The following is a 26,539-nucleotide window of genomic DNA, read 5'->3' on the forward strand; positions in this document are numbered from 1 at the left end:
AATTTGGGAAGTTTCCTTGATTAGGAGGGGCCAACTTGTAGGTTACCTTTCGCTGATCCAGGAGTTGCTACAGAATATACACTACAGCAAAAGCCCAGAAACAGTAGCTACTTCATTATTATTATCACTATTCACTGATATGGAAGAGATTTTTTTTCATATAGCTTCTTAGCTGTTACCAGTCATGTTAAAATTAACTAAAAGTTAGAATGAGTTAAGGTTTTATTGCATTACGTGTTTTCTTTTTGTAATTATGAATGCTTTTTGTTTCTTTAACCACAAGCCTTGTTTAGTCTACGCCTTGCTCTGTACCACCACTGGTCATTGTACGAGAGCATGTGTAACTCTAGCTACACCTATGCCAATCTCAAGCTGTGGTCCATACAGGGTTTGAAGAGACTTCAGGAATTCCTAGCAGAAATGGGGTATGTGAACTCTTTCATTTCCCACCTTGTAATACAAAGCATCATTTTTAAATGAGCTACTGCCTAAGTTCAAACTACAATAAAACTCTGATAATTCAGAAATCTGCTGGTGTCATTCTTGATAATCCACAAACATCCCAGTTTCTTTTTTTTCTTGCATTACATGGCAGTGAACCTATTAAGGGCAACAATACAATGACCCTGGACCCTAATTCCATCTGCAGACTCACCATGTTCCTGACCTTCAATGTTCTGGATGTGACCATACATCCCTTCGTACTCAACCCCTGGCTCGCACACTGAACAAAGAATGAGAAATGTGCTGAACTGACATAATTTCCAAGCAATCAGACACTGGATGATCTAATTTTTGCTCTGTGGAGCTCCCTGGGTTACAGAGGACCTGACTTGTGGAAATTGGATTTTTTGCAATAATATAATAACTGGATGCTTCTGCCTTTTTTAAAAAATTGAGTTTATGAACACCTTCGGTAATCTGGGAACTGCCTGTACTTGGGCACAGATGTGTATTTAGCTGAGAGATATCCTACCTTGCAAGTTGTAATAAAATATGTCCAGGATAGTTTTTTAAATTATTTTAATTTTGAGTACATTTCTCTTTGATACTTATGATTTTTTCATTCCTAAGAAGGTAAAGGCTTTCTGGATTGTATTAGTTTTCACAATGCTTTGTCTTGTTGATCTTTTGAGAATTCCACTTTGTTCTCCCCCTTCCACCTCCCTAGATTAGCCAGCTTTATTTGTAATATGGTTTTAAATCCTCTTGAGTTGCATCCTATTTGAGTTCAACATTAGGACATCACCTTTTCTCTGTCACTGGCATTATGATTCTGTTTGAAGGATCATTGATGTGGTAATTCCATTTCACCATCTTTGCAGATTCTGCCTGAACTGCAGAGTATTTCTAGCACTTTGTTTTTTAACTTGCAATACCAAGGTTGCAATCAGGCATCCGGCTTCTATTACCCCTCTGCTAATCTGAGTGATGGAAAGCCTAGTTTGTATGAATCAAGTACTGCATAGTTGATGTTACTGTATAGGAGTAAACAATGGGTAACCTTTGAATCTTGTGCCCCAATGATGTTGGATTATTCTGTAAAATCTAACTCTCTGTTTTTCTACTTACATTGCAGACTCCCACTGAACCAGGTTAGACAGAAGTTTAACTCGATGGACATCGCACTGAAGGATAATTTACGAGAAATGATTGAGGAGTCTGCTAATAAGTTTGGGTGAGAAACAAAATCTCAAAATTGCAGTTATACAGAAGCTACAGTAACTCAAATTTGACTAAATAGTGTGTGGAAATTGTTGCATGTGTATGAGAGGGCAAATCCTTCAAAGAACATTGGAATCACATTCAGAATGAGATGGGAACACGTAGAGTTGCAAGTTGTAGTGACAACATTGATGAGGAAGAGGGATTTGTGAAGTATCACTGAACTACATACATGATCAGAAGCAGAAGTCCATCATAGTTCCAGCTGATGGTTATTGACCCACTTATTCATGGCTCTTGTTTGGTCTTATTGTCAAATTTGTTGGATTGTACAATACAGGTAGTATCTTTCAATAATTTTCCAAGCCCAGGATGTTGGAGAGGAACGGGCAGGCAGTGGCTTTCCTGTTTGTCTGCTGCCATTATTCTCCTTGGTGATTTTTGTTTTGAAGCTACTGTTGAAGTAACCTTAGTATGACTCTACAGTCCTGTTTGTTGCAACCACGGTATGCAGGATAGAGCAAGTTTAAGATTTTGTTGGAGTATGGTTAAGAGGACTACTTTGTCCTGAAAGGAGATTCTTGTGGTTGCATTATACCAGGCAAATGTTAGTTGAGAGAAAGATGAATACTCTCAATGTCTTGTAGATGGAATAAAGATTGAGGAGGCAGGAGGAGTTGCTTCTTCACTTGCCATACTATTTATTATACTGGTCTGGTTGAGTTTCAATTGAAATTTGTGCTGTCCCTTTACTCTCACCATCCTGGGAAGATGGTAATAGCATCTAGTAATAAGGGTAGGTGTTAGGTTATTTATTATCACTTGGTGCTTCTGATGCAAGTTCAATATACCTGAATGGTCTTGTACACATATGTGTGTGCTACTTCGTTTTTGGAGTTACGAATGGACTTGAACGTTGCTCAGTGGGCAGCATGAGGAAGGTCATTGACAAGGCAGCTGAAGATACCATATGCAGTCTTGGTGCAAAAATTCGCTACGACCTTTCCTTTGGCTAGTATTACTCAGGGCACTAAGGAGTTTTCTGAATTTTTTCGTTCGTTTTCCACCCCCCCCCCCCCCCCATCCATTTACGTCAATTTTATCGGGCTCGTTGGTACTTTGCTTTGCTGGCCTCCAGTGAGAACTGAAGGATGTGATTTTAGATTAATTGATAGTACTTGGCTCTACTTTTATATTTAAAAAAAAAAAAAAAAAATTCTTCACTGAATGACTTGAGCAAATGGTCTAAACTGATGACCACGTTACTAAGGGTGAGTTTTACATCCTGCCCTTAATGAAATGTTAAATTAGAGATCTGCTTGGATAGCATGTGTATGTTTTTTAAATTCTGTGGCAAATTTTAGGTGGGGGGGGGAGCAAAACTTTTGGCATTTTGCCCAACATTTCTCCTTAAATCACCTCTGGAAAGACAAGAGATTATGTAGTTAGGAGAGCCACTGCCTCAGTGCCATAGACCCCAGGTGTTGCATGTTTTCTTTGTGATGGGTTTCTGGGTGCTCCAGGTTCGTTCACATCCCAAAGACGTACAGGTCAGTAAGTTAATCACCCTGTGTAAATTCTCTCTTGCGTATGTGTATGGTAGAATAGGGGAAACAACTGGGAGAGTGGTATAAAGATAAAAAATTAAAGTGGGACAAGTGTAAATGTTGGCGCAGACATGATGAGCTGCAGGTCTTGTTTCTGTGCTTTATAACTCAATTTGTTTACTGTGACAGATATTGGGGCATGCAAATTGACTTGTATTTAGTATTATTGTCAAAAAGAATAATCAAAGGATAACAAAATGTCGTAATGAATTATAATTCCATAGATGCAAATTATTTTACGATGGATTGTATATCTGTATTTCATCACAAGATTAAAGTGACTGCAATTATAGAAAACATAATGCTGGATTAAAAACTGATAATACTGTTGATTCTTTCCTCATATAACTGATGCCTCACTTCTACGAAAACCTGTAGACTGATTTCCTTCCCCCAACAATCAATTCTGCTAATTTCCCTTTTTAAATTTTCATTTATCTCTGTGCCTCTCTGCCATGTATCCACCCTTCCAACATTGACTTCAACAGGGAGCATTAAATAACTGTTAGCAAAGTGAGAATACAACACCTTTTTAGTTGTAGTGTTTAGTCTGGTAGCAGTTAATTTGATTTCTGCAGTTGGTAATTGCTGCTCTAAGATTTATTCTGTTGATTTTCAGGATGAAGGATATTCGAGTACAGACCTTCAGTGTGCACTTTGGATTTAAAAACAAGTTTCTCGCCAGTGACGTTGTTTATTCAGCAACCTCTCTGCTTGAGAACATTGAGATAGATGATGGGAACAAGAATTTTATTGAAGCTTTGGACAGTCTTTCCAGGTATGGCTTGCTTTAAACCACTGCTTCAGGGATCTAAACTGTACTGTTGGTTTTTAGTTTGCTATAGGGTGGTTTATCTAAAAAAATTTTGAAACAATGTAAAAATACATAAACCTTCTCTACTGGCCTTCCATTTAATATCACTGGTTGTTAGCAACATACAAAGTAGATTGTTGTGTTCCTGTACCAACTTAACATTGGGGTAGTCAGTTGATAAAGATCATATGTCAGTAAGAATGCCTACCATGTTTTCCATTGTGTTCCGATTATTGCTGTGAAGTAGGTTATATTAGTCTGTATTCTTCTCCCAGTCTGTTTTATTCCTGGTCTGCACATTCAAATTGTTTATTTCAAATGTACGTTTATTTGTATTTTTTCCTCTCGTTTGAATTATCTTAGAATAGGCAGAAATCTGATATACTTGTGAATTGAAAAAGTATTTTAAGTACTTTAAGCCCACTAGTGAGAGAACTGTACTTCCTGTTGTACATTGATTTCTAATTTTTTGGAAGAGCTGAATGTATTAAAAGTAGACAGTTGACAGCCCAGTCCATCAAGCAGTCACCACTCCTTCCCTTTGACCTTGCTCACTAAAATTCTCTGGGAGCTGTTCAGGTGTTGCATATTCATGCCAGTAAGCAATGAATAATGCTTTGCTCAAGCGGCAGAAGTATTGTTTCCACAATTTTTACGACGAACCCGTTTGTTGAGATTGAAATTTAATACATTAGTTATGTCAGCTCTTGTTATCCAGGACCACTTAAAGGTTAGCTTTATTTGTCACATATAGTGAAACACATTGTCTGTGTCACCACAGTCCAAGGGTGTGCTGGGGGCAGCCCGCAAATGTGGCCATGCTTCAGGCATCAACATAGCTTGCCCACGGCTTACTAATCCACAAGTCTTTGGAATGTGGGAGGAAACCGGAGCATCCAGAGTAAACCCGCATGATCATGCGTGGGGAGAATGTGTGTACTCCTTACAGACACCAGTGGGAATTGAACCCCAAGTGCTGGCACTATAAAGCACTGTACTAACTGCAACACAAGTGCTCCCCTTGAATCCTTTTCACGTGGGCAGTCGTGCCCCATTTCTTTAATGGATGTTAATGATGTTGTTTGGCTCAACATCTCCAGTAAAGCGGAAAATGTAGCAGAGAGTTCACTTTTTGTCTTGTAGTGCCATATTTTATCCACTAGGTGCTGTCCATATACCTGTTCTCCCTAAAAGCTGATGCAATGTCCTTAACAGACATGATCAGCGGGGTAATGTTGTGTGCTTGAAATTAAATTAATAATTGGATTAAGTTCAGGATCTGAACTATCACCAAACTACCTTCAGCACGGGGTGGGGTGGGGGGGTTGCGGTTCTTGTTAACAGAATAAAATATGTGCATATATGTTCGTAATGAAGCTGATGGTTCTGCGGTCTCTCTTCCTTTGCCGATTGTGTTCTCTCTGCCTCTCTGCAGAAGTAATCTGGATAAGCTACATCGAGGTCTGGAATTGGCCAAGCAGCAGCTCCAAGCTATTCATCAAACAGTTGCGAGCTGCATTTGTACCAGTCTTATCATCTCACATGGACCCTTTCTGTATTGTTATTTGCAAGAGGTGAGGATCCACCTGCAAATAAGAATAAAACTGGGGAGGGTGAATGAATTCAAAGTGAATTATTGTTAATGCATATTAATGTAAGTGAAGAATCAAAGTCCACATCCTCGATGATTGAGTCGTCCAATACACGAACACAAAAGACCCAAATGAAGTATTGCAAATTGCCTTCAGCTGACAGTGCTGATTATTCAGTTGTACCATCTCCTAGCAATCTCAGTATCCGATTTGTGCATCTGCCAGTTTATGATGTGTAACTGAATGCAGAGAACAAAACAAATGCTGTGGTCCTGACGTAACCCCAGCTACAGTACCAGGGACCTATCCCATCTCGAACAAAACCATTCCAGAGCAGTTTTCATCCTGTAATGCAGTAAAAATAAAATGGTGCAGTTGCTGAGTATGTCAGGCTTCATTGGTCAGGCACAAAATAGAGTCAATGGTTTAGGTTGTTGGTACTGTAAGGATGGGGGGGAGAGGTTGAGGGAGGGGGAATGGATAATTCCGACAGGGTAAAACAGTGAACAGCTGTAAACAAGATAGTTGGTCAGTGAATGGATGGGAGAGAACGTAGATGAAAGAACGTGGGGGTTGTGAGATGCAGAGTGAGAGAACAAATCCTCCACACTCGAGTAAAAAGGGAGAGAGTGGGGTAAAGTCACTGCACTAATATTACAGGTAGCATCCAGGGTAAGCAGTCAGTTCAGGCAAAGCAACTTCGCATGTACTTCCTATCTAGTGTACTTGCAATATGGTCTCCCCTGCACAGGAGAATCCAAGTGCAGGTTGCCCGATCACTTTGCAGAACATCTGTGTTCAATCTAGTACCCAGGCTCCCAGTACCCTGCCACTTTAATCCCTCATTGCACTCCCACCCCCCTCTATCACTCCAAGCCTGTACTGTAACAGTGAGGCCCAACATAAACCTGAGGACTTGCTCCTCATTTCCCTCTGGGCTAATTGCAGCATTCTGGGCTCAATATTGAATTTTACAACTTCAGGTAACTTGATTTCTTGCTCTGTATCAATTGTCCATCTGTAGTATTTCCTCAATTTGCTTGTTTTTTTTTCCTTTTTTAGGAGTAGAAGATATGCCAGCCTGGTATGCTGGGCTTGTCTTCCTGCTCTGCATTTTACAATGGCATTTATGTTCTGGTCCTCCAGATGCTCCCATACACTCGCTGTCCAGATAATCTTGTTTACAGCTTCTCCCCAATGTCAGCCTGCTTTTTTTTCCTATCAGAGAAAATTTTGCTTCCATCCCCCACCTTTGTAGCTTTACGAGTTCTTTTGTCTACTTCACAGTTCTGACAAAGGATCTGCACCCTGCCACTTTGACTTTTTTTCTTGTAGGTGCACCCTGGCCTAAGTACTACTTGCATTTTCGGTACAGCCCACAATGTTGTGCCAAACTAGCTAAAAAGTAAATAAACTCCAAAACACTAATCCCTCCGATTTACACAATGTCCTTTTCCCTCAATTTTCCTCACATTCATGATCCAATCTAAACATATCTTCAAGGCCTCTAATCTATTTGGCTCTACCACCACACCGGGCAGAGCAATCCAGGCATCCACCACTGTGTGAGTAAATAAATTACCCCTTGCATCCCCTTTGAAGCTGCCCCCTCTCGCCTTCAATGCATGCCCTCTGGAATTGGGCATTTCTACCTTTTGGAGGGGAAAAAAAACTTCTGGTCTACTCTATCTATGCCTCTCATAATCTTCTAAACCTCTGTCAGGTCTCCCCTCAACCTCAGCTGCTCAGAAGAAAACAACCCAGGTTTATCCAGCCTCTCCTGACTGCACGTGCCCTCTAAACCAGGTAGCACCCTGGTAAGCCTCTTCTGCACCTTTCCAAAGCCTCAACATCCTTCCTGTAGTGGGGCAACCAGAACTATATGCAATACTCCAGAAGTGGCCTAACCAGAGTTTCATAAAGTTGCCATATAATCTCTTGACTTTTGAACTGTTTTGGATTTCCAGCATCTGCATTTTTTTTTGGTCTTCAGTATAATGTGGCACATTATCCAACTGGTCTCGTATGTAAATGGATAGACCAAGTCTGCATTTAAAAGCACAACTAGATATAGGTATAACTCAGCCTTGCATCTGTTGCAACTTTCTTTAGTATCTGTTTAAGTTAAAAGTGCAAGTCATAAAATAGTTATCAGCCTCCTCAATGCAAACTCATCTGCTCTAGTAAAGATAAAATGCAAGCACAACAGGAGAAATTAAAAGCACTTAACTAATGGAATACCAAATGAGCTTTTTTAAAGTGTTCCTCATTCTGATTCTTCAGGAACTAACCTCCTAAAGTTTGCTGCTTGTTTTAAATTCCAGCTGTGTCCAGCAATGATAACCTAGGTGTTGGTTTGTGCAATATACTATATGTAATCCAGTACTTAGAACATAGAACTGTACAGCACAGGAACAGGCACTTCAGCCTCTGCCACACCCGTTAGAACAACCCAAATTTGTCCAACCTCCAGCTATTATCAAGGATGCATCTCACCCTAACCATGGACTTTTTACTCTCCTCCCATCTGGTAGGCGCTACAGGAGCCCCTGCTCCCACACCAGCAGGCTCAGGAAGAGCTTCTTCCCCAATGCTGTGACCCTGCTGAACCTCACATCACAGCGTTAAGCAGTTTTGCACCCATATTGTACTGTCTCAGTACCTCTATATTTGTGTGTTGTAGCATTTTTTATTCACAGTTATTTTGTAAATAACACTGTTCTTTGCATTTCTGGTCAGATGCTAACTGTATTTCATTGGCTTTGTATCTGTACTTGGCACAATGACAATAAAGTTGAATCTAATCTAATCTATAGCACATGCTGTCTGATCCAGGAAGCAACCTTATAAATCACTTCCACACGCTCCCCAAAGCCTCGACATCCTCCCTATCATGGGGCAACCACAACTGTATGCATTACTCTAGATGCAGTCTAATTAGAGTTTTATAATGCAACACCAAGATTTCCTTACTTTTGAACTCAGTGCCTCTACTGATAAAAGCAAGCATGCCATATTGACCTGTGTAACCACTTTCAGGGAGCTATGAACTTGGACCCCAAGATCCATCCGCTCATCAACACTGAGGATCTTGGCCTTAATGCTATATTTTCTCTTTACATTTGACCTACCAAGGTGCAACACTTCACATTTGGCCAGATTAAACTCCATCTGTCCATATCTGCAACTGATCTACATCCTGCTGTATTCTTTGCCAGTCATCTACATTATCCACAGCACCACTAATTTTTGTACCATCTACAAACATACTAAACCACCCATCTACGGTTACATCCAAGTCATTTATATACATGACAAACAGCAGAGGTCCCAGTACATATTCCTGCAGAGCACCATTAATTGCAGACCTCCAGCTAGAATAAGTCCCTTTGACCACTACCTCTGTCTTCTGTAAATCAATACACTCAGCACTGATCTCCCCATCCTTCATGTCCTTCTCCTTGGTTAATACTAATATTAAGTATTCTACTTGTGTGGCTCTTTTGAGTAATTTGTTTCTATAAATTTGTCTCTAGGGGACCCCAGATGTGAAGATCTATTCAAAACCAATTTGTATGAAACTTTTGTGCAAATATCTGCTCAAGTGTTTTGTACGCTCGGTATGTATGCTTCCAAGGTCACTGGATCACTTTAATGGGTTGTGAGTGTTCACTTGGTGTCACATGTATAAACTAGCATGCTGTTTCTCTGAATTAATTTAGTCTTATTTGCAATTGTTGCTTTAATCCAACTTATTTACCTGAGTGTATATTTCAACAATGCATTCCCAAACTGTGGAAACACACAGAACGGTGGAGGAACTCAGCAGGTCAGACAGCATCTATGGAAAAGAGTGAACAGTCGACATTTCGGGCCAAGACCCCCCCCAAACAGGACAGGTCAATATTGTGGGAGCTGCATCGTTGGGGTGGGACAGGGTTCGAATGGAAACTGAGATTTTGCTGAGAAGAAGCAGAGGCCAGCATCCCAGAGGCCATTTATGATTGGGCATTGTGTGAGTGGACCAGTGCAGAAGTCTAGGGTCTGAGGCTATTTCTAGGGCCATTTCGGATCTCCCCCTCCCCCTCCCACTTTCAAATCTCTTACTAGCTCTTCTTTCAGTTAGTCCTGATGAAGGGTCTCGGCCTGAAACGTGGACTGTACCTCTTCCTAGAGATGCTGCCTGGCCTGCTATATAGTAGAGGAGTGAGTTCAGCAGCTTGGTAAAGTATGGATAAAGTAAAAGGGAAGGAGAATACAAAATTGTTTACTTGAAGTCTCCAAAATATAGATCAAGGCCATAAGTTTAGAAAAGCATATGATTTTAACTTCAGACAACATGGAGACATAATTGAAAAGAAGGGTGGTGAATACAGGCCAGAAGGTGTTGTATTTTAATAAATGGGGTATACAAAATAAGGTAGATGATCTTGTAATGTTGTTAGAAATAAGCACATTGTGGGCATCGCAGTCATTAGAAATCCCAGCTGGGAGCTTAACATCCAAGGATACACTTTGTGTCAAAAGGACAGACAGGTGGGCAGAGTGGGTGGGGGGACTTGGGTTAAAGAATGAAATGGACTCCCTAGAAAGAAGTGAGATAGGATCAGAAATGTAGACTCCTTGTGGATAGAGTGAAGAAACTGGAAGGGTCAGAAGACCCTAATGGAAGTTATATACAGGCCTCTGAACAGTAATCTAAAAGTGGGGTACAAATTACAACAGGAGATAGAAAAGGCATGTAAAAAGAGCAAAGTTATGGTGGTCATTGGGGATTTCAATATGCAGGTAGTTTGCGAAAATAAAATTGGATCCCAAGAGAGTTATAGCAGCTTGTGTTCGGGTCCACATGGGAAAAGATGGGATTGAGTAATGAACTAGATTTGATCAGGGAGCTTAAGGTAAATAAACCCTTGGAAGGAAGTGATCATGATGTGATAGAATTCACCCTGCAGTTTGAGAGGGAGAAGCTAAAATCGGATGTGTCCATATTACAGTAGAGTAAAGGGGATTTCAGAGGCATGAGAGAGGAGCTGGTCAAAATTCGTTGGAAGGAGACACTAGTGGGTTAGCAATAGAGCAATGTCGAGAGGTTTTGGAAGTAACTCAGAAGATGCATGATCAGTTCATCCCAAAGAAGCATTCTGAAATGAAGTGAGGCAACCATGGCTAACAAAGGAAATCAAAGATAAATAAAAGCAAAAGAGAGGACATTTAGTATATCAAAAATTAGTGGGAAGCTTTTTAAAAACCAATGGAAGGCAACTTACAAAAAACAGTGAGGAGAGAAAAGATGAAATATGAAGGTAAGCCAGCCAATATATCAAATATAATACCAAAAGCACTTTTAACATGTATGAAGAGTGAAATAGAGGCAAGAGTGGACATGGGACTGCTGGAAATGACGCTGAGGAGCTAATAATAGGGGAAAAAATAAATGGATGCGCTGGAAAGGTATTTCGTGTTGGTCTGCACCGTGAAAGACACTAGGAGCGTGCCAGAAATCGAGAGTGTCAGGAGGCAGAAGAGAATGAAGTCGATATTATGAAGGAGAAGGTGCTTGGGAAGCTGAAAGATATGAAGCTAGATCAGTTAAACCCGGACTAGGTGGAAAGAGGTAGCGAAAGAGATTAGAGGCATTAGTAACGATGCTTCAAGATGAATATGTCTGGAACAGTGCTGGAGGACTGGAATATTACAAATGCTACTCCACTCTTCAAGAAGGGAGGGAGGCAAACAAAGAGCAAGTTATGGCCCATTTAGCCTGACGTCAGTGGTTGGGAGGATGTTAGAGTCCATTATTAAAGATGAGGTTTCAGGATACTTGGCAAACTTCTACAGAGGTGTGGTGTCAGTTGCTGACTTAGGATGGGGATCCCAATGCCTTAGAGTGGATAGTCCTACAAAGGGTAGTGGATTCTGCCCAGTACTCCCAACCATTGAGCACATCTACATGAAACATTGCCATAGAAAAGCAGCATCCATCGTTAAAGATCCTCACCACCCAGACCATGCTCTTTTCTTGCTGCTGCCATTAGGTAGAAGTTACAAGTGCCTCAGGACTCACACCATCAGGTTCAAGAACAGTTACCATCCCTCAACCATCAGGCTCTTGAACAAAGGGGGATAACTACTTCTGGTGTTCACTCAACTGATGGTCTCTCACTTCAAGGACTCTTTATTTTGTTATTTCATACTCTCCTATTTCTTGCTATTTGTTTATATTTGCACGGTTTGTTGTCCATTGATCCTGTTTACAGTTAATGTTTTATAGATTTATTAAGTGCGCCCACAGAAAAAGAATCTCAGGGATGTATATGGTGACATGTATGTACTCTGATAATAAATTTTACTTTGGCTTATCATGTTTCTCAAAGTTCAATGTCAGCATGGTTTTCTTAAGGGTAAGTATTGCCTGACAAATCTGTTGCAATTCTTTGAGAAAATAATAGGCAGGATAGGGTCACTAAGAGGTTTACAAGTCTGCTGGGAATGAAAGGGTTAACATATAATGTCGATGCCTCTGGGACTATAATCTCTGGAATTTAGATGAATAACTGTGATTTCATTGAAACCTACTGAACTTTGAAAACTCTAGGGAGAATGGATGTGGAAAGAATGTTTCCATCAGGGTGAGTCTAGGGCCAGAGAGCACAGCCTCAGAATAAAAGGATGTCACTTTAGAACAGATGAGGAAGAATTCCTTTAACTAGAGAGTGGGTGAATCTGGAATTCATTGCTACAGATGGCTTTGGGAGGCTAAGTCATTCAGTGTATTTTAAATGGAGGTTGATAGGTTCTTGATTAGTAAGGGTATCAAAGATTACAGGGAGAAGGCAAAAGAATGGGGATATGGGGGAAAATAAATCAGCCATGATTGAATTAATTGATCCTTTTGCCCATTAGGTTGGGAGAGGAATGTCATTTGGAGCTGATGATTCTTAATGCTGTTGAGAAAAGCATACTTAAAATTATGTGGTTGGTTTGGGCTGGATTTAATTATGGCGTGCAACATTGAGTGTTTCGATTCTTACGTCATCTAATGACTATTAGGATACCATATCTGGTACACAGATCTGGGCACATTTATTCAGAGTATTACCTGTGTTGATAGTTCTCTTGAGATGTATATTAATACACTCCTTAAATATCTGTGGAACAAATGTATTTCAAAGTTTTATTTGTCTGCAAGTATGTAGGGATGCAGCTCAATTTCGTTTGTACCATAAAATTAACCAAGTGTGTCATATGTCAGATGTTTATCATTCCACAGATGCTGCCTCAACTCCTTGATGTTTAGCTTTTCGTTTGTTTTCATTTCAGATTTCCAACATGTACACTATTTCTGATTTTCATAAAATTGATTTTGAAATTGCTTTGCCGTTGGATCCCTTTTTTCTTCTTTCCCCACTTTTTCTTTTGTTGTCCCATTTATCTTAAATTCATTTACCCTAGAAAAAGCACTTAGCATTGGGTCACTGTGCTGTACTCTACGGCTAATTGGCTCGGGCTTAGAAGTGTGTAGGTGTGAAGAAATTGTTGGCACAAGAAATTTTAGTTATTACAACACCAAGCTTTGGTCAGCTAACTCATCCAAGATGAGCAAGACCATAAAACATAGGCCCTTTAAGTCTGCTTTGCAAAGTTTAAACTTTCATGTCTCTACAATTTTATGACGTATTTAAAGAATACTGAGACATGCTTTAAAATCAAACCCATTCAACCATGTCACATTAAAAATAATTTGACAAAAATCTTACACCTTATTTAATTAATGATTCAGAGATTATGCAAAATAAAAATGTCTGATAAAAGATTCGCCAGACGTTACTTGAACTCGGTATGTAGGTTGGGTACAGTATCAGGATAGAATATTTAGTGAGAGATGTGCTTTCCACCTTAAATGTGTATCTATTCCATCTTTTAGACCAGGAGCAAACGGTGCAAGGTGCTTCCACTGGTCATGGCAGCACCAATGGATCCAGAGAAGGGAACTGTGATAGTGACCGGAATCCCACCAGAAACAGAAAGCTCAGACAAAAAGAAGTATGTAACCATGCTCCATTTTATGATTTCTTGAAAGAAGAAAGATAATGTCTCCCCTTCCCCCCCCCCAACTAATATAGCAGTGATTAGTGCATGTATTAAATCACACTTGCCAAGTAAGAGTAATTCCTTGCTGTACTGTATTTGCTGACTTCCTGTCTAACATATAGGGTGCATATAAGATTTTCATACATTCAATTTTGAACATGTTAAAGCAGGAAACAAAATCATTTTCTCTGTCTTGATATTTATCAGGATTTGTCCTTTGCATTTGCTAGAATTGACTAACTGTAAGAGCACATGGGGTTTTCTTGCAGGTACTCCAGTTTCCTTACATATCCTAAAGTTGTGTAGGCTGCTAGGTTAACTTGCCGAGGTTGTTTTGAGTGGGAATAAGGTGCTCATTCTCAGGTTGTAACTTGAGGTTCAGTGCTTGGGCCCCGGCGTTCTACAGTCAAGCATACAGGTATGGCAGTTTTAAGCAGGTGATGAAGGTACATTGCCATGGCTGGAAGAGAGGGAGGAGGGGTAAACTTCAAATCAGGCTGACTCACAGAGGAATGAGAACCCCTCTCCCCATCATTTTGTTAGCAAATAAACAGTCACCAGAGAACAAAATTGAGGAACTCAGGGTTGGATTGCAGTTTTGCAGGGAAATGAGGTATTGCTGCATTCTGTGTTTCACAGAGACATGACTCACTCAGTTTATGCTGGATGCATCGCTAAGACCCGAAGGTTTCTTGGTATACAGGATGGACCAAACTGCTGATGTGGAGAAGGCAAAATGTTGGGGGGGTGGGGTGGTGTCTGTATTTCATGATAAACTCTGTGGTGCTCGAATGTTTGCCTTTTTTTGTTGTACTCTTGTTACCCTGACCTGGAACGTCTAACGAGTCAGTGCCGAATGTCTACTTGCCAAGAGAGTTCTCCTCCATGATCTTGACCGCAGTTTACACCAAAAGCCAAAGGTAATCAGGCACTCGAGATATTGAATGCTGCTATCAATAAACAAGAAACTGCCCAACCTGACGCATTTCAAATCATAGTCAGGGACTTCAACCAAGCTTGTTTGAAGAAATCTCTGCCCTATTACCATCAGCATATAACCTGCCACACTAGGGGTTTCAACACACTAGGCCACTGCTATATTATGATAATGAATACCTACTGTTCCATTTCCTACTGACATTTTGGGAAATCTGATCACTTGGCTGTTCTCCTACCTGCACACAGGCATGGCTCCAGCAAAAAGGACAACAAAGAGGTTGTCACAGGAGGCAGAAGGGCAGCTATGGGATGGCTTCGAGTCAGTGGGCTAGGCCATGTTCAAAACTCATCAGAGAATCTGAATGAATATGCCATAGTTGTCACAGACTACAGTCATGGACAAGTGTGTCCCCACATAAATCATTTGGTCTTTCCCACCTAGAAGCCCTGGATGAACCATGAGATCCACAATTTGCTGAGGGCCAAGTCAGTGGCTTTCGGATCTTGTGACCAAGTAAGGTGCAAGAAATCCAGGTATGATCCCCAGAAAGCCGTCTCATGGGCAAAGTGGCAATTCTATACTAAACTTGAATTGCAGAAGGATGCTGACAGCTTTGGCAGGGCTTGACTAGGATTACTACTTAAGAGTGAAACCAAGCAACGTGGGTGACAGCAGCGCTTCTGTGTGCTTCGACCGTCAAAACATGGAGGAGCCTTCAAGAACTCCCACAGCCCAATGACCCCGTGATTTCAGTCTCTGAGGCTGATGTGAGAGCATCCAACCTTAGTGCAAAAAGCCTGCTTCCATTAACCCTCACAATTTTGTGTACTGCAATCAAATCTCCACTCATTCTCTGCACATTGGGTGTCTGAAGATTTTTTTTTAATAGGTTCTATTGAGTTTCTTTGTTTTGTGGCTGCCTATAAGATGAATCTCAAGGTTGTATATCGTATACATAAATGTACTTCAACCTTTGATGAAAATTAATCTCAAGGTAGTATATGGAGATGTATGTATTTGGATTTTGGCTTTTCCGTCTTGACTTTGTCAAAGTCTGCCTTCCATGCTATGCGATCAATGGGGCAAGTATTAAACCAGCAAAGTTCTTTAAAAATTACAACATCCTTCACCTCAAATGTAAAACTCAGCAAAGACAAGAAAATCTGCAGATGCTGGAAATCCAAGCAGCACGCACAGAAGTGCTGGAGAAACTCAGCAGGCCAGGCAGCATCTATGGAAAATAGTGAACAGTCGAAGTTACGGCCAACTCCTTTCATCAGGACTAGGGAAAAAAGATGAGAAGTTAGAGTAAGAATTTGTGGGAAGAAGTACGAGGTGAAACTGGGAGAGGGGGGAAAGAGATGGGAAGCTGATAGGTGAAAGAGGTAAAGGGCTGAAGAAGAGGGAATCTGGTGGAGAGTAGAAGACCATGGAAGAAAGGGAAGGGGGAGAAGCACCAGAGGGAGATGATGGGCAGGTAAGGCAATGAGGTGAGAGGGGAAAGGGTGTGGTGAATGCCGGGGCAATTACCGGAAATTCAAGAAATTGATGTTCAGCTCAGCATCCCTGGCATTGCCGAAGTTCTTGCCAATGAAGTACAACAAGCTCTATTTTAATTCTCACTGAAGGTTTTTTAAGCTAGGTCTGCAGGTTTAATTTTCATTTATTTTTCCATAATATGGTCTGGGGTTTAGATGTTTGAAAAGGGGGAGGGAGAGGGGTAAAAGAGTTGGAGGAGTTGCATTACTAATCGGTTGTTTTCATGGTGTCCAGGGTGACTTCCTAACATCGGTTGGCACCTCCTTAGTGCAAAAGGTTTATAGGGAGCAGAATTTGTTAGGTGTGTTCAGGAAGGATTCCTAACACATTGTGTAGATAGGCTGACTAGAGGAGTGGCCATACTGGATTTAGTGCAAAGCAATGGGCCGGGTTAGGTGTCAGATATCTGTGTGGGTGAGCTTTTTAGAGAATGTTACCTAAACTCCCCTGACCTTTACCATAGCCTCGGAGAGGGATGGGAGCAGACAGTATGGGAAAGTACAAACGTTTGTATGTAACTGGGGGAGAGGAATATAGAAACATAGAAAGTAGGTGCAGGAGTAGGCCATTCGGCCCTTTGAGCCTGCACTGCCATTCAGTATGATCATGGCTGATCATCCAACTCAGAACCCTGCACCAGCCTTCCCTCCATACCCCCTCATCCCTTTAGCCACAACGGCCATATCTAACTCCCTCTTAAATATAGCCAATGAACTGGCCTCAACTGTTTCCTGTGACAGAGAATTCCACAGATTCACCACTCTCTGTGTGAAGAAGTTTTTCCTCATCTAGGTCCTAAAAGGCTTCCTCTTTATCCTTAAACTGTGACCCCTCGTTCTGGACTTCCCCAACATTGGGAACATTATGATGGTAATAGGCAGGAATTTGAGGGTGTATATTGGAAATGCACAACAGAAATGTGGAGGTTGTATAGGGAGCACTTGCATGGGGCTCTGCATGGGTTTGTCCCATTGAGACAGGGAAAGGGTGATAGAGTGAGGGAGCCATCGTTGACAAGAGATGTGGAACATCGAGAGGAAGAAATAAGGTTTCTTAAGGTTTAGGAATCAAGGATCACATAGAGAATTACAAGGTAGCCAGGAAGTAGCTTACGAATGGATTTGGGTGTGCTAGAAGGGGGCATGAGAAGATCTTGATGAGTAGGATCAAGGCATTCTGCATGCATGTGAAGATCAGGAGGTGACTAGACTCAGGGTAGGACTCTTCAGAAAAAGAAGAGGAAATATTCCTGGGGTTGGAGGAGGTAGAGGAGATCCTTTGCTTCAGTGTTCACTAGTGAGAAAGACCTTGACATTTGTGAGGACAGTGTAAAACAGGCTGATATGCCAGAAAATGTCAATGTTTAGAAGAGGATGTGATGGAACTTCTGAAAAACATTAGGATAGATAAGTCCATGGGGCTGGATGAGATATACCCCAGGTTACTTTAGGAAGTGAGAGATGCCTTTGGCAATGATCTTTACGTCCCCACTGGTCACAGGAGTAGTACCAGATGATTGGAGGATGATAAATGTTTTTCCTTTGTTCAAGAAAGGAAAAAATCCTGAGAAATTATTTGTATAGACATCTGTTGGTCTCATGAGACCATGGATTTGCGCCTTGGACGGTTTCCAGGGCGCAGGCCTGGGTGAGGTTGTATGGAAGACCGGCAGCTGCCCATGCTTCAAGTCTCCCCTCTCCACGCTACCAATATTGTCCAAAGGAAGGGCATTAGGACCCATACAGCTTGGCACCAGTGTTGTCGCAGAGCAATGTGTGGCTAAGTGCCTTGCTCAAGGACACAATGCACTGCCTCAGCCAAGGTTCAAACTAGCGACCTTCAGATCACTAGACGAACGCCTTAACCACTTGGCCATGCGCCAACACCTGAGAAATTATAGCCCGGTGAATATTACTTCAGTGGTGGTCAAAGTATTGGGGACGATTCTTAGAGACAGGATTTACAAGCATTTGAAGAAGTAATCTGGGATAGTTTTTTTTTTGCAGGGATCTGTTTTGGGACCCCTGCTCTGATTTTTATAAATGACCTGCATTAGGAAGTGGAAGACTGAGTAATTTTGCAAATGACTTGAAGGTCAGCGGATAGGGTCGGAGGCTATTGTAAGTCACTGGACTTGATACGATACAGAGCTGGGCTGAGAAGTGCCATTAGAGCTCAAAGTGGAAAAATGAAGTGATTCACTGTGGAAGGCCAAATTTGAAGGTAAAATGCAATGTTAATGACAGGATTCTTAGCAATGTGGAGAGATCTTGGGGGTTCATGTTCCATAGATCCTTTAAAGTTGCTGCAGAAGTAGATAGGGTTGTAAAGAAGGCGTTTGGTGAGTTAGTCCTCATTAGTCAAGAGTCTGAGTTCAGAGCCACAAGGTAATGTTGGAACTCCATAAAACCCTGGTTGGACAATACTTGCAACATTGTGTTCAGTTCTGTCACCTATTTATGGGAAAGATGTGAAAGGTTTAGAGAGGGTGCAGGGGGGATTCACCAGGATGCTGCCTGGATTGGTGAGAATATCTTGTGAGGATAGGTTGAATGAGCTCGGGCTTCTCGGGAGTGAAAGAGGATGAAAGGTGATTTGATAGAACTGTATAAGGTGATAAGAGGCATAGATTGAGTAAGTAGCCAGAGACTTTCCCAGAGTGGAAGTGGCTAATAAATATGGTCATTAATTTTAAGGTGTAGGGGAGATGTCAGAGGTAGGGTTTTTTTTTTGCTGTAACCCAGTGGTGAGTGTATAAAGCACCCTGCCGGGATGGTGTTAAAGGCAGATAGATACATTAAACATTTAAGAAACTCTTAGTTTCTCTTGGCACACGGATGATAGAAAATTGGAGGTCTATGTTGGAGGAAGGTTTAGATTAATCTTGGAGTAGGTTAAAATGTCAGCATAACATTGTGGACTGAAGGGACTGCACAGTGCTGTTATGTTCGATGATAATGTGTTAGATGCATAAATGTGAACCAGTGCCGAATGGGAGGGAAGTAAGTGGGTAGCAAGGAGCTTTAGAAAGACTGACATACCATTGCATACCCTGTATAATTCAAGCGTGTGTGATTTGTTTTGCAAGTCCTTTATACCATGATATAATGTAACTGCAATTTGTGATTTTAAAAAAAAATTACACCCACATTGGGGCCCACAATACAGGAAAGCATTACACGATCAATTCCTGAGCCTGTGATCTCTGGTGCAATTTGGGTTTGCAGTCTTAAGATTGGGGCATTGTTGAATGAGCTTTGTGGCATTTAATCACGGTATTTGACTTTTTTTGAGTACTGAATGTTGATGAATGGAAAAAGTAAAAAGTATTCAGTTACAACAACGTTCACCCTGAGCAGCAAAGGATTTGCACAACAAAACAAATTTAAAGAGGATTAAAGATGCAACTACTGTGTAACCTTGTTTGTCAAGTTTCTATTTGTCAATTGTAACAACTCTAAACTAGTGCAATGCTTTGGATTCTGAAGCAGAGAGTAAAATGGTTGGAGATTAAAATAAAGAATTGTCACACTCTTTTCCAGTTTCTTTGGCAAAGCATTTGAAAAGGCAGCTGAAAGTACCAACTCAAGGACTCTGCATGATCATTTTGACAGCTCCAGTGAGTATACTTCACTGTGCCACCAAGCAATCAAATTTCCTTATAATGTTATCAGTTACTTTGGCAGTTTTAGGAAGTATCTTTCTTCATTCCCTTGCATATTTGTAATTGATAGCAGGGAGTATCCCTTTTTCAAGTGTTTGGGGAATATGTGTCAAAGATTTTGTGCCTCACTTCAAACAGAATTGTTTTAAGACTTCCTTTTAATAGAGTAGTGGGAAATCATTCTGTACTTGAATATTACAAAATGGCACTTGTGCGCTAACAAGAGAAAACAATGCCAATGACATTTTAGAAGGGCAAGATTTGGTTTTAGCAAACTCTGTTTGTTAAATATGGAATTCATTCTCGTATTACAGGGTCAAAAAAAACATGAAGTCTGATGCAGTATATTTGAAGTAATGGGCAGCGCAGTTTTCAAGTGTGAAATCTGTTCCACAGCTCATGTGAAGAAGGCATTTGGCACCCTGGCAAATGCCTTTTTCACTTATCAGGGCACTGAATTTAGGAGTGGAGACGTTATGTTGCAGTTGTACAAGATATTGGTGGGACCATTATAGGAAAAGTGTCACTAGACTGGCTAGAGTGCAGAAATAAAGTTACAAATGCTTCCAGGACTCAAGGACCTGAGTTGTAGGGAGAGGTCGTGCAGCTTGGACTTTACTCTTTGCCATATAGGGGATTGAGGGGTGACCATAAAGGCTTACAAAAGAATGAGGGGTAGCGATAGAATGAATACACATTGTTTCTCCCAGAGTGGTTCTGGTATGAAATGAGCTAGCAGAGAAAGTGGTTGAGATGGGTACAATAACAGCATTGAAAAGGCATTCAGATAAGTATGTAAATAGGTTTAAAGGAATACAGGGCAAACCTTTGTGAATTGCATTATCCTAGTGGGTATCATGGTGCACATGAATGAGATGGATGGAAGACCTGTTTCCTGACTCTACAATTTGTTCAATATATTGCAGCAAAAATTATGCAGTTTTGGTATGTGAGAAAATCCTTTGTATACACTCAACATTAAAACTAGTTTTTTTTTTTCAAACATTCACACACACTATGTTCCATCCCAGACAGTTTGAATTACTTTTGTGTGTAGGGCTTTCTATCAGTTGGTACTGGTCAGACCTGCCCAATGAAATGCTAGTACTGTCAATGTAGCGTGAAGGTAGCTTGGGCTGATACCAGCATTGGATGGAGGCCTGGTGACAATTGCTTCTATTTTCTTGTTTTGTCTGTTCTTTCCCACTAATCTGTAGTCCTTTCTTACAGTAATAGAACTGAAAACGGAGGATCGCAGCAAATTTCTAGATGCGCTTATCTCTCTGCTGTCATAAAGGTGAGTGTAACTTTATTGGAGTGCTTGAAGTTTCTGGTGTAACAAGACTTTGTATTTAGAAAAGCTTTATTGTAATCTGCCTAGGGTGTTGATATGTAAAAAAATAAAGTTTTTACAAGTACACATTTCTTGTCACTTGGCTTTATTGTGCTGTTTATCCTACTACCATCTGCACAATTATCCATGGTTATTTTCTTGAATCTATTTCAATTGCTGCATTTTGATTGAACAACAAAGATGTTGTTCAAAATATTGTCAAGGACAAATTTTACTTTCTGTTGCTCAGAAGTAGTTTATTTTAAAGAAAGAATTAATACTGAGATGATTTATCTTGAGGCTCAGTGTTTATTTCAGCCTTGTAACATTCTTTTTCTTGATGCTTGGCTAGATATCATAGACTTGAATGTACTTTGATTTTCTATACCTGGTGAGGTTCAACTGATATTTCCTGTTTCTTGTCCCTTAGGATCATGCCTGGTGATTTTTTTTGGACTCCAAGGATTGGAGATTCTCTTGTATTTAGTCTTGTGATATGAAAAGAATAGAAATTGTCTGACTTTCCTGGTGTTGTTTTACTGTACTGTACTATACATTGTAAATTGTGTAATATTGTCGGTGTGCTGTTTTCCAGATTTTACTTTTGTAAATTTTAAAATTAAATCAGTACCAATTTTATGTATTTGAATTGTTTTACAACTTTGTCCTGTAGTTTTTTCCTTATTATTTTTAGGTATAATTTGCACAGTGATATTGCAGATGTGCATGAAGAATTCTCTGTTTTGGCTGCAATTGAGACTGCGACGCATTTTTCCCCTGTTGTTTTTTCCCTAATTGGCAAAACTAGCATTAGATTAAAACAATTCACCAACAAATGTGGGAGTTGAGAACATCTTGTAGTTTCATATATACATGCTGATCTATCATCTTCCCTTTTCTGTTCCGTCCCACCAGTTTAACTGATGATTATTTTTCACCATGGTTCCAAGAATACACTAATGTGACCTTGTGACCGTGTGATAAAAGCTCACAAAACTTCTGGTTTAAAGAGTCAGAACAAAGCTGTAATTCCTCTTGCATCAGCAGTAGTGAATGCAACAAGAATTTTGAAACAGATTTCATTACTGCTTGAAAGGCCTACTCCTGTTCCTATGACAGCAAAAAAAACCCAAATTCTTCCCACGATAGGAGGCACTGTAGAACGGGCATCTTCAACTATATTTGGTTCCTCTGCACCTGTTGCTGTCCATACGACCCGTTGGGCAAATCTGAAGTCTTTTTAACAGAAGGGCTTTTATTTGAGAAAGAACTGGCACTTGCATTGGCTGAGCACCTCTTGATTCTTCTGCCCAGACTTTGTGTCCGTGTTTCTAGTGAGTGTGTAAGAAATCGCTGCTTGCCAAGTACAGAAGCAGAAACTCCCAGGACTCAGCTTTCTGTCTTCTGTATTTTTTCACATCTTTCACATCTTTCTGGTGCTCTTTTTAAACAAAGGTTATGCACTTAGCCAATGAAATTATTTTGCTTTTTATTTTCGCAGGCACTAAATTCTGCTTTTCTACAACTTGCTACCAAAAATTATCAGTGAGAAACTGATGACTGCTTTGGACCACTAGCTTCCTATCAAGAAGGAACTTCCTCACAGTAGTTTTTTTTTTAAGTTGAATACCACACTCAAAATTTTCTGATGAGGTACTGAGGATGCAGTGAGGTGAATGCATCCAGAAACTAGAATTGCTTAACAAGTTCTTTACATAAAGCTCTCCTCAGTGCCTTGACTTGGCTTAATAATAGAATGGTCCTCTAAGCTCCCACTTCCTTTGAAGTATGCCAGAAATAATTACAGTAATATCTATTGAGTGAAAGGCGAAGGCTGGTTCTAAAAATATATTTTGTGAAATCAGCATTTGTTTTCCTTTCTCCCAGCTCTCTTCCTAAGATCTAATCCAAGATGAAAAGCACAAAGAAAATAAATCTAACAGTATTTAAAATGGGGGGGGGGGGGGTGAACATTACAGTAATCACCAGAGGACAGATTGAACAACTGCGCTGTTGGAGGTGAGGAATGGCTCTTTGTTATCCAGGAACTTTAAAAAGAGAATTGGATCTCCAGCTTAAAAAGTAAAATATTTAGACTGGTACAGGGAGTATTTGAGTAGCTATTTCAATCATCTGACGTGGGTAGAATGGGGCAAATGCTGAAAGTGAGGTATTGCATGTTCCCATGAAACTTGGAGTTAATTTTTTTGAAATGTTTTTGCTTCTGCATCTACTTTGATTGACTTTAGTGTATGTGAAGATTCCCATGGATGGTTATGTTGGTCACTGAAATCCAATAAATGGCTTCTGTATCAGGCATGTCTATGAACCTGATTTAATATTTGAGCTAAAGAAGGGTATTTTAATCACTGTCAGCTCCTTAAGGTTAACCTACTTTAGAACCAGCATCTTTCCATAAAACGTGTTTTATTTGTTTATAAGTAATGTGATGCGGAGAATTTGGCTCTTGTTTTATAGTCGAGATTGAAACAGACACAAGTATTTTGAGTCATTAATTGGAAGTCATTTCCCCAATCATTTGGAAGACTAACAAAGCTGAGTATGCACAAGGCAGAGGTTTTGGGATCTCAGTCCATACAACTTGTCTTGGGTTAACAGCTGATGGTTTAGTTGACTGCAATATGATAAACCATTATAAAATCAAGAGTATACAATAATTTAGTACTGATATCATTAGGATTAAGTAAAATATCACTGTTACAAGTCATTGCTAATTGCCTTAAAACATCTGTGTTTCTGCGCTCATTTAACCTTTTTGTCCTGCAGTTCTCCATCTAGTTCACTGTCATAAGTGATTCGTGTGTAATTAACTATCCCAGATGGACTTTAAGAATGAGAAGGTAATAAAAGAAGAAATGAATAACTAAAGAATGTAAATTCCCAAAATTTTTTGATTTAACTTTTATTGAAGATTGTTATAAGGCCAGGTCCTTGGGTTTCAATACATTTGGAGGCTTTTTAAAAAGTTTTATTTATACTGTATTTGTCAACCTTATTTACCCAAACCTGGTATTTTCCATTTGTTGTACTGTGTATTTACTTTGTCTCTATACATAACATCTAAATTAAAATGATGATATTTGCTGACTTGTTCAGACATTCTCTGAAAAGACTTGGTGAAATTGTGTCAGTAACATCTTTGTTTTTCATCCCATTTACCCCACACTTTAATTCTGCTGTCCTTCATCATCAATACCAACATCGCACTCTGCTGAGCAGCAGTAGATGAGATGGTCACTGGTCCACATGAGCATCTTGTACACTTGTCCAAATTGTGCCGTTCTTGAAAATAATGAATGAAAATATGAATGCTGTATATTTGAGATTTGTTGCTGGTTTATTCCTGCATTTTTCCCTATCCCCAGATTTTAAGTCTTAAATAGCAAACTGTGTCCCCACCTCCCTCAAGCCATCCAATTCGCCTATTAAGTCAGGAGGGAAGCAGCCATCCTTGATATATGGTGCAATTTGCATTTGCCAACATTTTCTTAAGAACTTCAAAGCAATGGGAGGATATTTAATAACTTCAAGCAACATCAGGTTATGCAGCTGTTTCCTGATATCCGGCATTTGGGTGAGCTAATGCAATTCTATGCTTTGCAGTTCACGTTCAGTGTTCAAAGAATGTTGAGAAAAGATGTTTGAATAGCATTTTGGTGGCTCATGCACAGCCTCTGTCAACCTGCAGGCCCAAAAGAAACAGAGGAATCTTGCACAGCCAGTTCCTGGATCAAGTGCTTGTCCCAAGTAAGTGTACATAAAGAAAGTTAATAGATAGCATCATAGATGATTTATTTCAGCAAGTAGAACAAATTTCAAAGCAGCAAAACTAAGCCACCCATGTCCTTTCCCGACCATCCTCAACTACTGCCTCCCAGCTGCAGCATCCTGGGTTCGATCCAGACATCTGGTGCTTGTGTGTGGAAGTCTGCATATTCTCCATGAGATTGCATGGGTTTCCTCCCCATGTCAGCAAGACATGTAGATTGGTGGGTTGAATGGATACTGCAGATTGCTCCTAATGTATTGGTGAATGGTAGAATCTAGGGAGGGAAGGAGAACAGATGAACTGTATTAGGATTAGTGTAGAAATGTTTGTCTGCTGGCCACCATTGACAGTGGGCTGGAGGGCCTGTTTTCATGGTGTATCTTAATGACTCCACATGAATTTCCCATGCATTCTTTGAAATCCCTGATTCTCATCTATAGCTTAACCTTCCTATGCATTGCACCTGCCTTGAAACTATTCCCAACCTTTTATGTGACTTAATCCTCCTGCTTCTCCACTGTTAAGATAGATAGGCCTGATATCCGTCTTGGACTACTCCTGGTCTTAATTCAGCTCATTTTGCCCACTGTGACTGGTGTGTACGCGCGTATGCACACACCCGCTGTTTTTTTTTAATTTCCAGTCCTGATTGGGGGTAGGGGTTTAAGGGGCGAGTGGACCATGGTAGAATTAAAGGGCTGAAGAAGAAGGAATCTAATAGGAGAGGACAGTGGACCGTGGAAGAAAGGGAAGTATGTGGGGAACCAGAGGGAACTGATGGGCAGAAAAGAAGGGCTGAGAGGACAATCAGAATAACAAATCCCTATCTCCTCCCACAAAGTGAAACCAAGTGACATGGCTATAAAAAAAAGTTTGGCTCCCACATGAGCTCAATGCTTTTTATACTGGCTTTGACCATCAAAACATGGAGGCAACTTCATGAACTCCCACAACCCCCAATGACCCTGTGATTTCAGTCTCCGAGTCCAATGTGAGAGCATCCTTCAGGAGGGTGGACCTACGGAGAGCACCTGGCCCAGACCAGGTACCTGGGCGAGTACTAAAGACGTGTGCTGATCAACTCGCTTCAGCCCTGCAGGCCTGGGCAAGGTTGTATGGAAGACCAGCAGTTGCCCATGCCGCAAGTCTCCCCTCTCCACACCACCGATGTTGTCCAGGGAAAGGGCATTAGGACCTATACACCTTAGCACCGGTGTTGTCACAGAACAATGTGTGGTTAAGTGCCTTGCTCAAGGACACAACACGCTGCCTCAGCCAAGGCTCAAACTAGCGACCTTCAGCTCACTAGGAGAACGCCTTAACCACTTGGCCACACGCCAACACTGTGGAGAAAATATTGACTGGTTAACTCACAGCCTGCTCTGAGAGTATCAACGGCCCTGAATGGAAAATCCTACACAGCATACAGCCCAGTCCATCAGGGTTAAAGCCCTCCCTATGATTGAGCCTATCCACATGGAGTGCTCTCACAGGTAAGCAG

General features: G+C 40.7%; 1 protein-coding gene across 2 annotated transcripts in view; it reads left to right on the top strand.

The window, feature by feature from the left end:
• Positions 1 to 24,336, top strand: part of cdc45 (CDC45 cell division cycle 45 homolog (S. cerevisiae)) — a 70,723-nt gene extending 46,387 nt beyond the window's left edge. For both annotated transcript variants that reach the window (XM_072277596.1, XM_072277598.1), the window contains 9 exons: positions 294 to 425; positions 1,580 to 1,678; positions 3,892 to 4,050; positions 5,522 to 5,660; positions 9,215 to 9,298; positions 13,606 to 13,724; positions 19,794 to 19,870; positions 21,146 to 21,212; positions 21,679 to 24,336. In XM_072277596.1, the coding sequence (XP_072133697.1) occupies positions 294 to 425; positions 1,580 to 1,678; positions 3,892 to 4,050; positions 5,522 to 5,660; positions 9,215 to 9,298; positions 13,606 to 13,724; positions 19,794 to 19,870; positions 21,146 to 21,210 (874 nt within the window). In that variant the 3' untranslated portion in view covers positions 21,211 to 21,212; positions 21,679 to 24,336. The remainder of the gene's footprint in view (positions 1 to 293; positions 426 to 1,579; positions 1,679 to 3,891; positions 4,051 to 5,521; positions 5,661 to 9,214; positions 9,299 to 13,605; positions 13,725 to 19,793; positions 19,871 to 21,145; positions 21,213 to 21,678) is intronic.
• The last annotated feature ends 2,203 nt before the right edge of the window (positions 24,337 to 26,539 follow it).

Source organism: Mobula birostris, chromosome 2 (assembly GCF_030028105.1).
Source record: "Mobula birostris isolate sMobBir1 chromosome 2, sMobBir1.hap1, whole genome shotgun sequence".
NCBI classification, from domain to species: Eukaryota; Metazoa; Chordata; class Chondrichthyes; order Myliobatiformes; family Myliobatidae; genus Mobula; species Mobula birostris.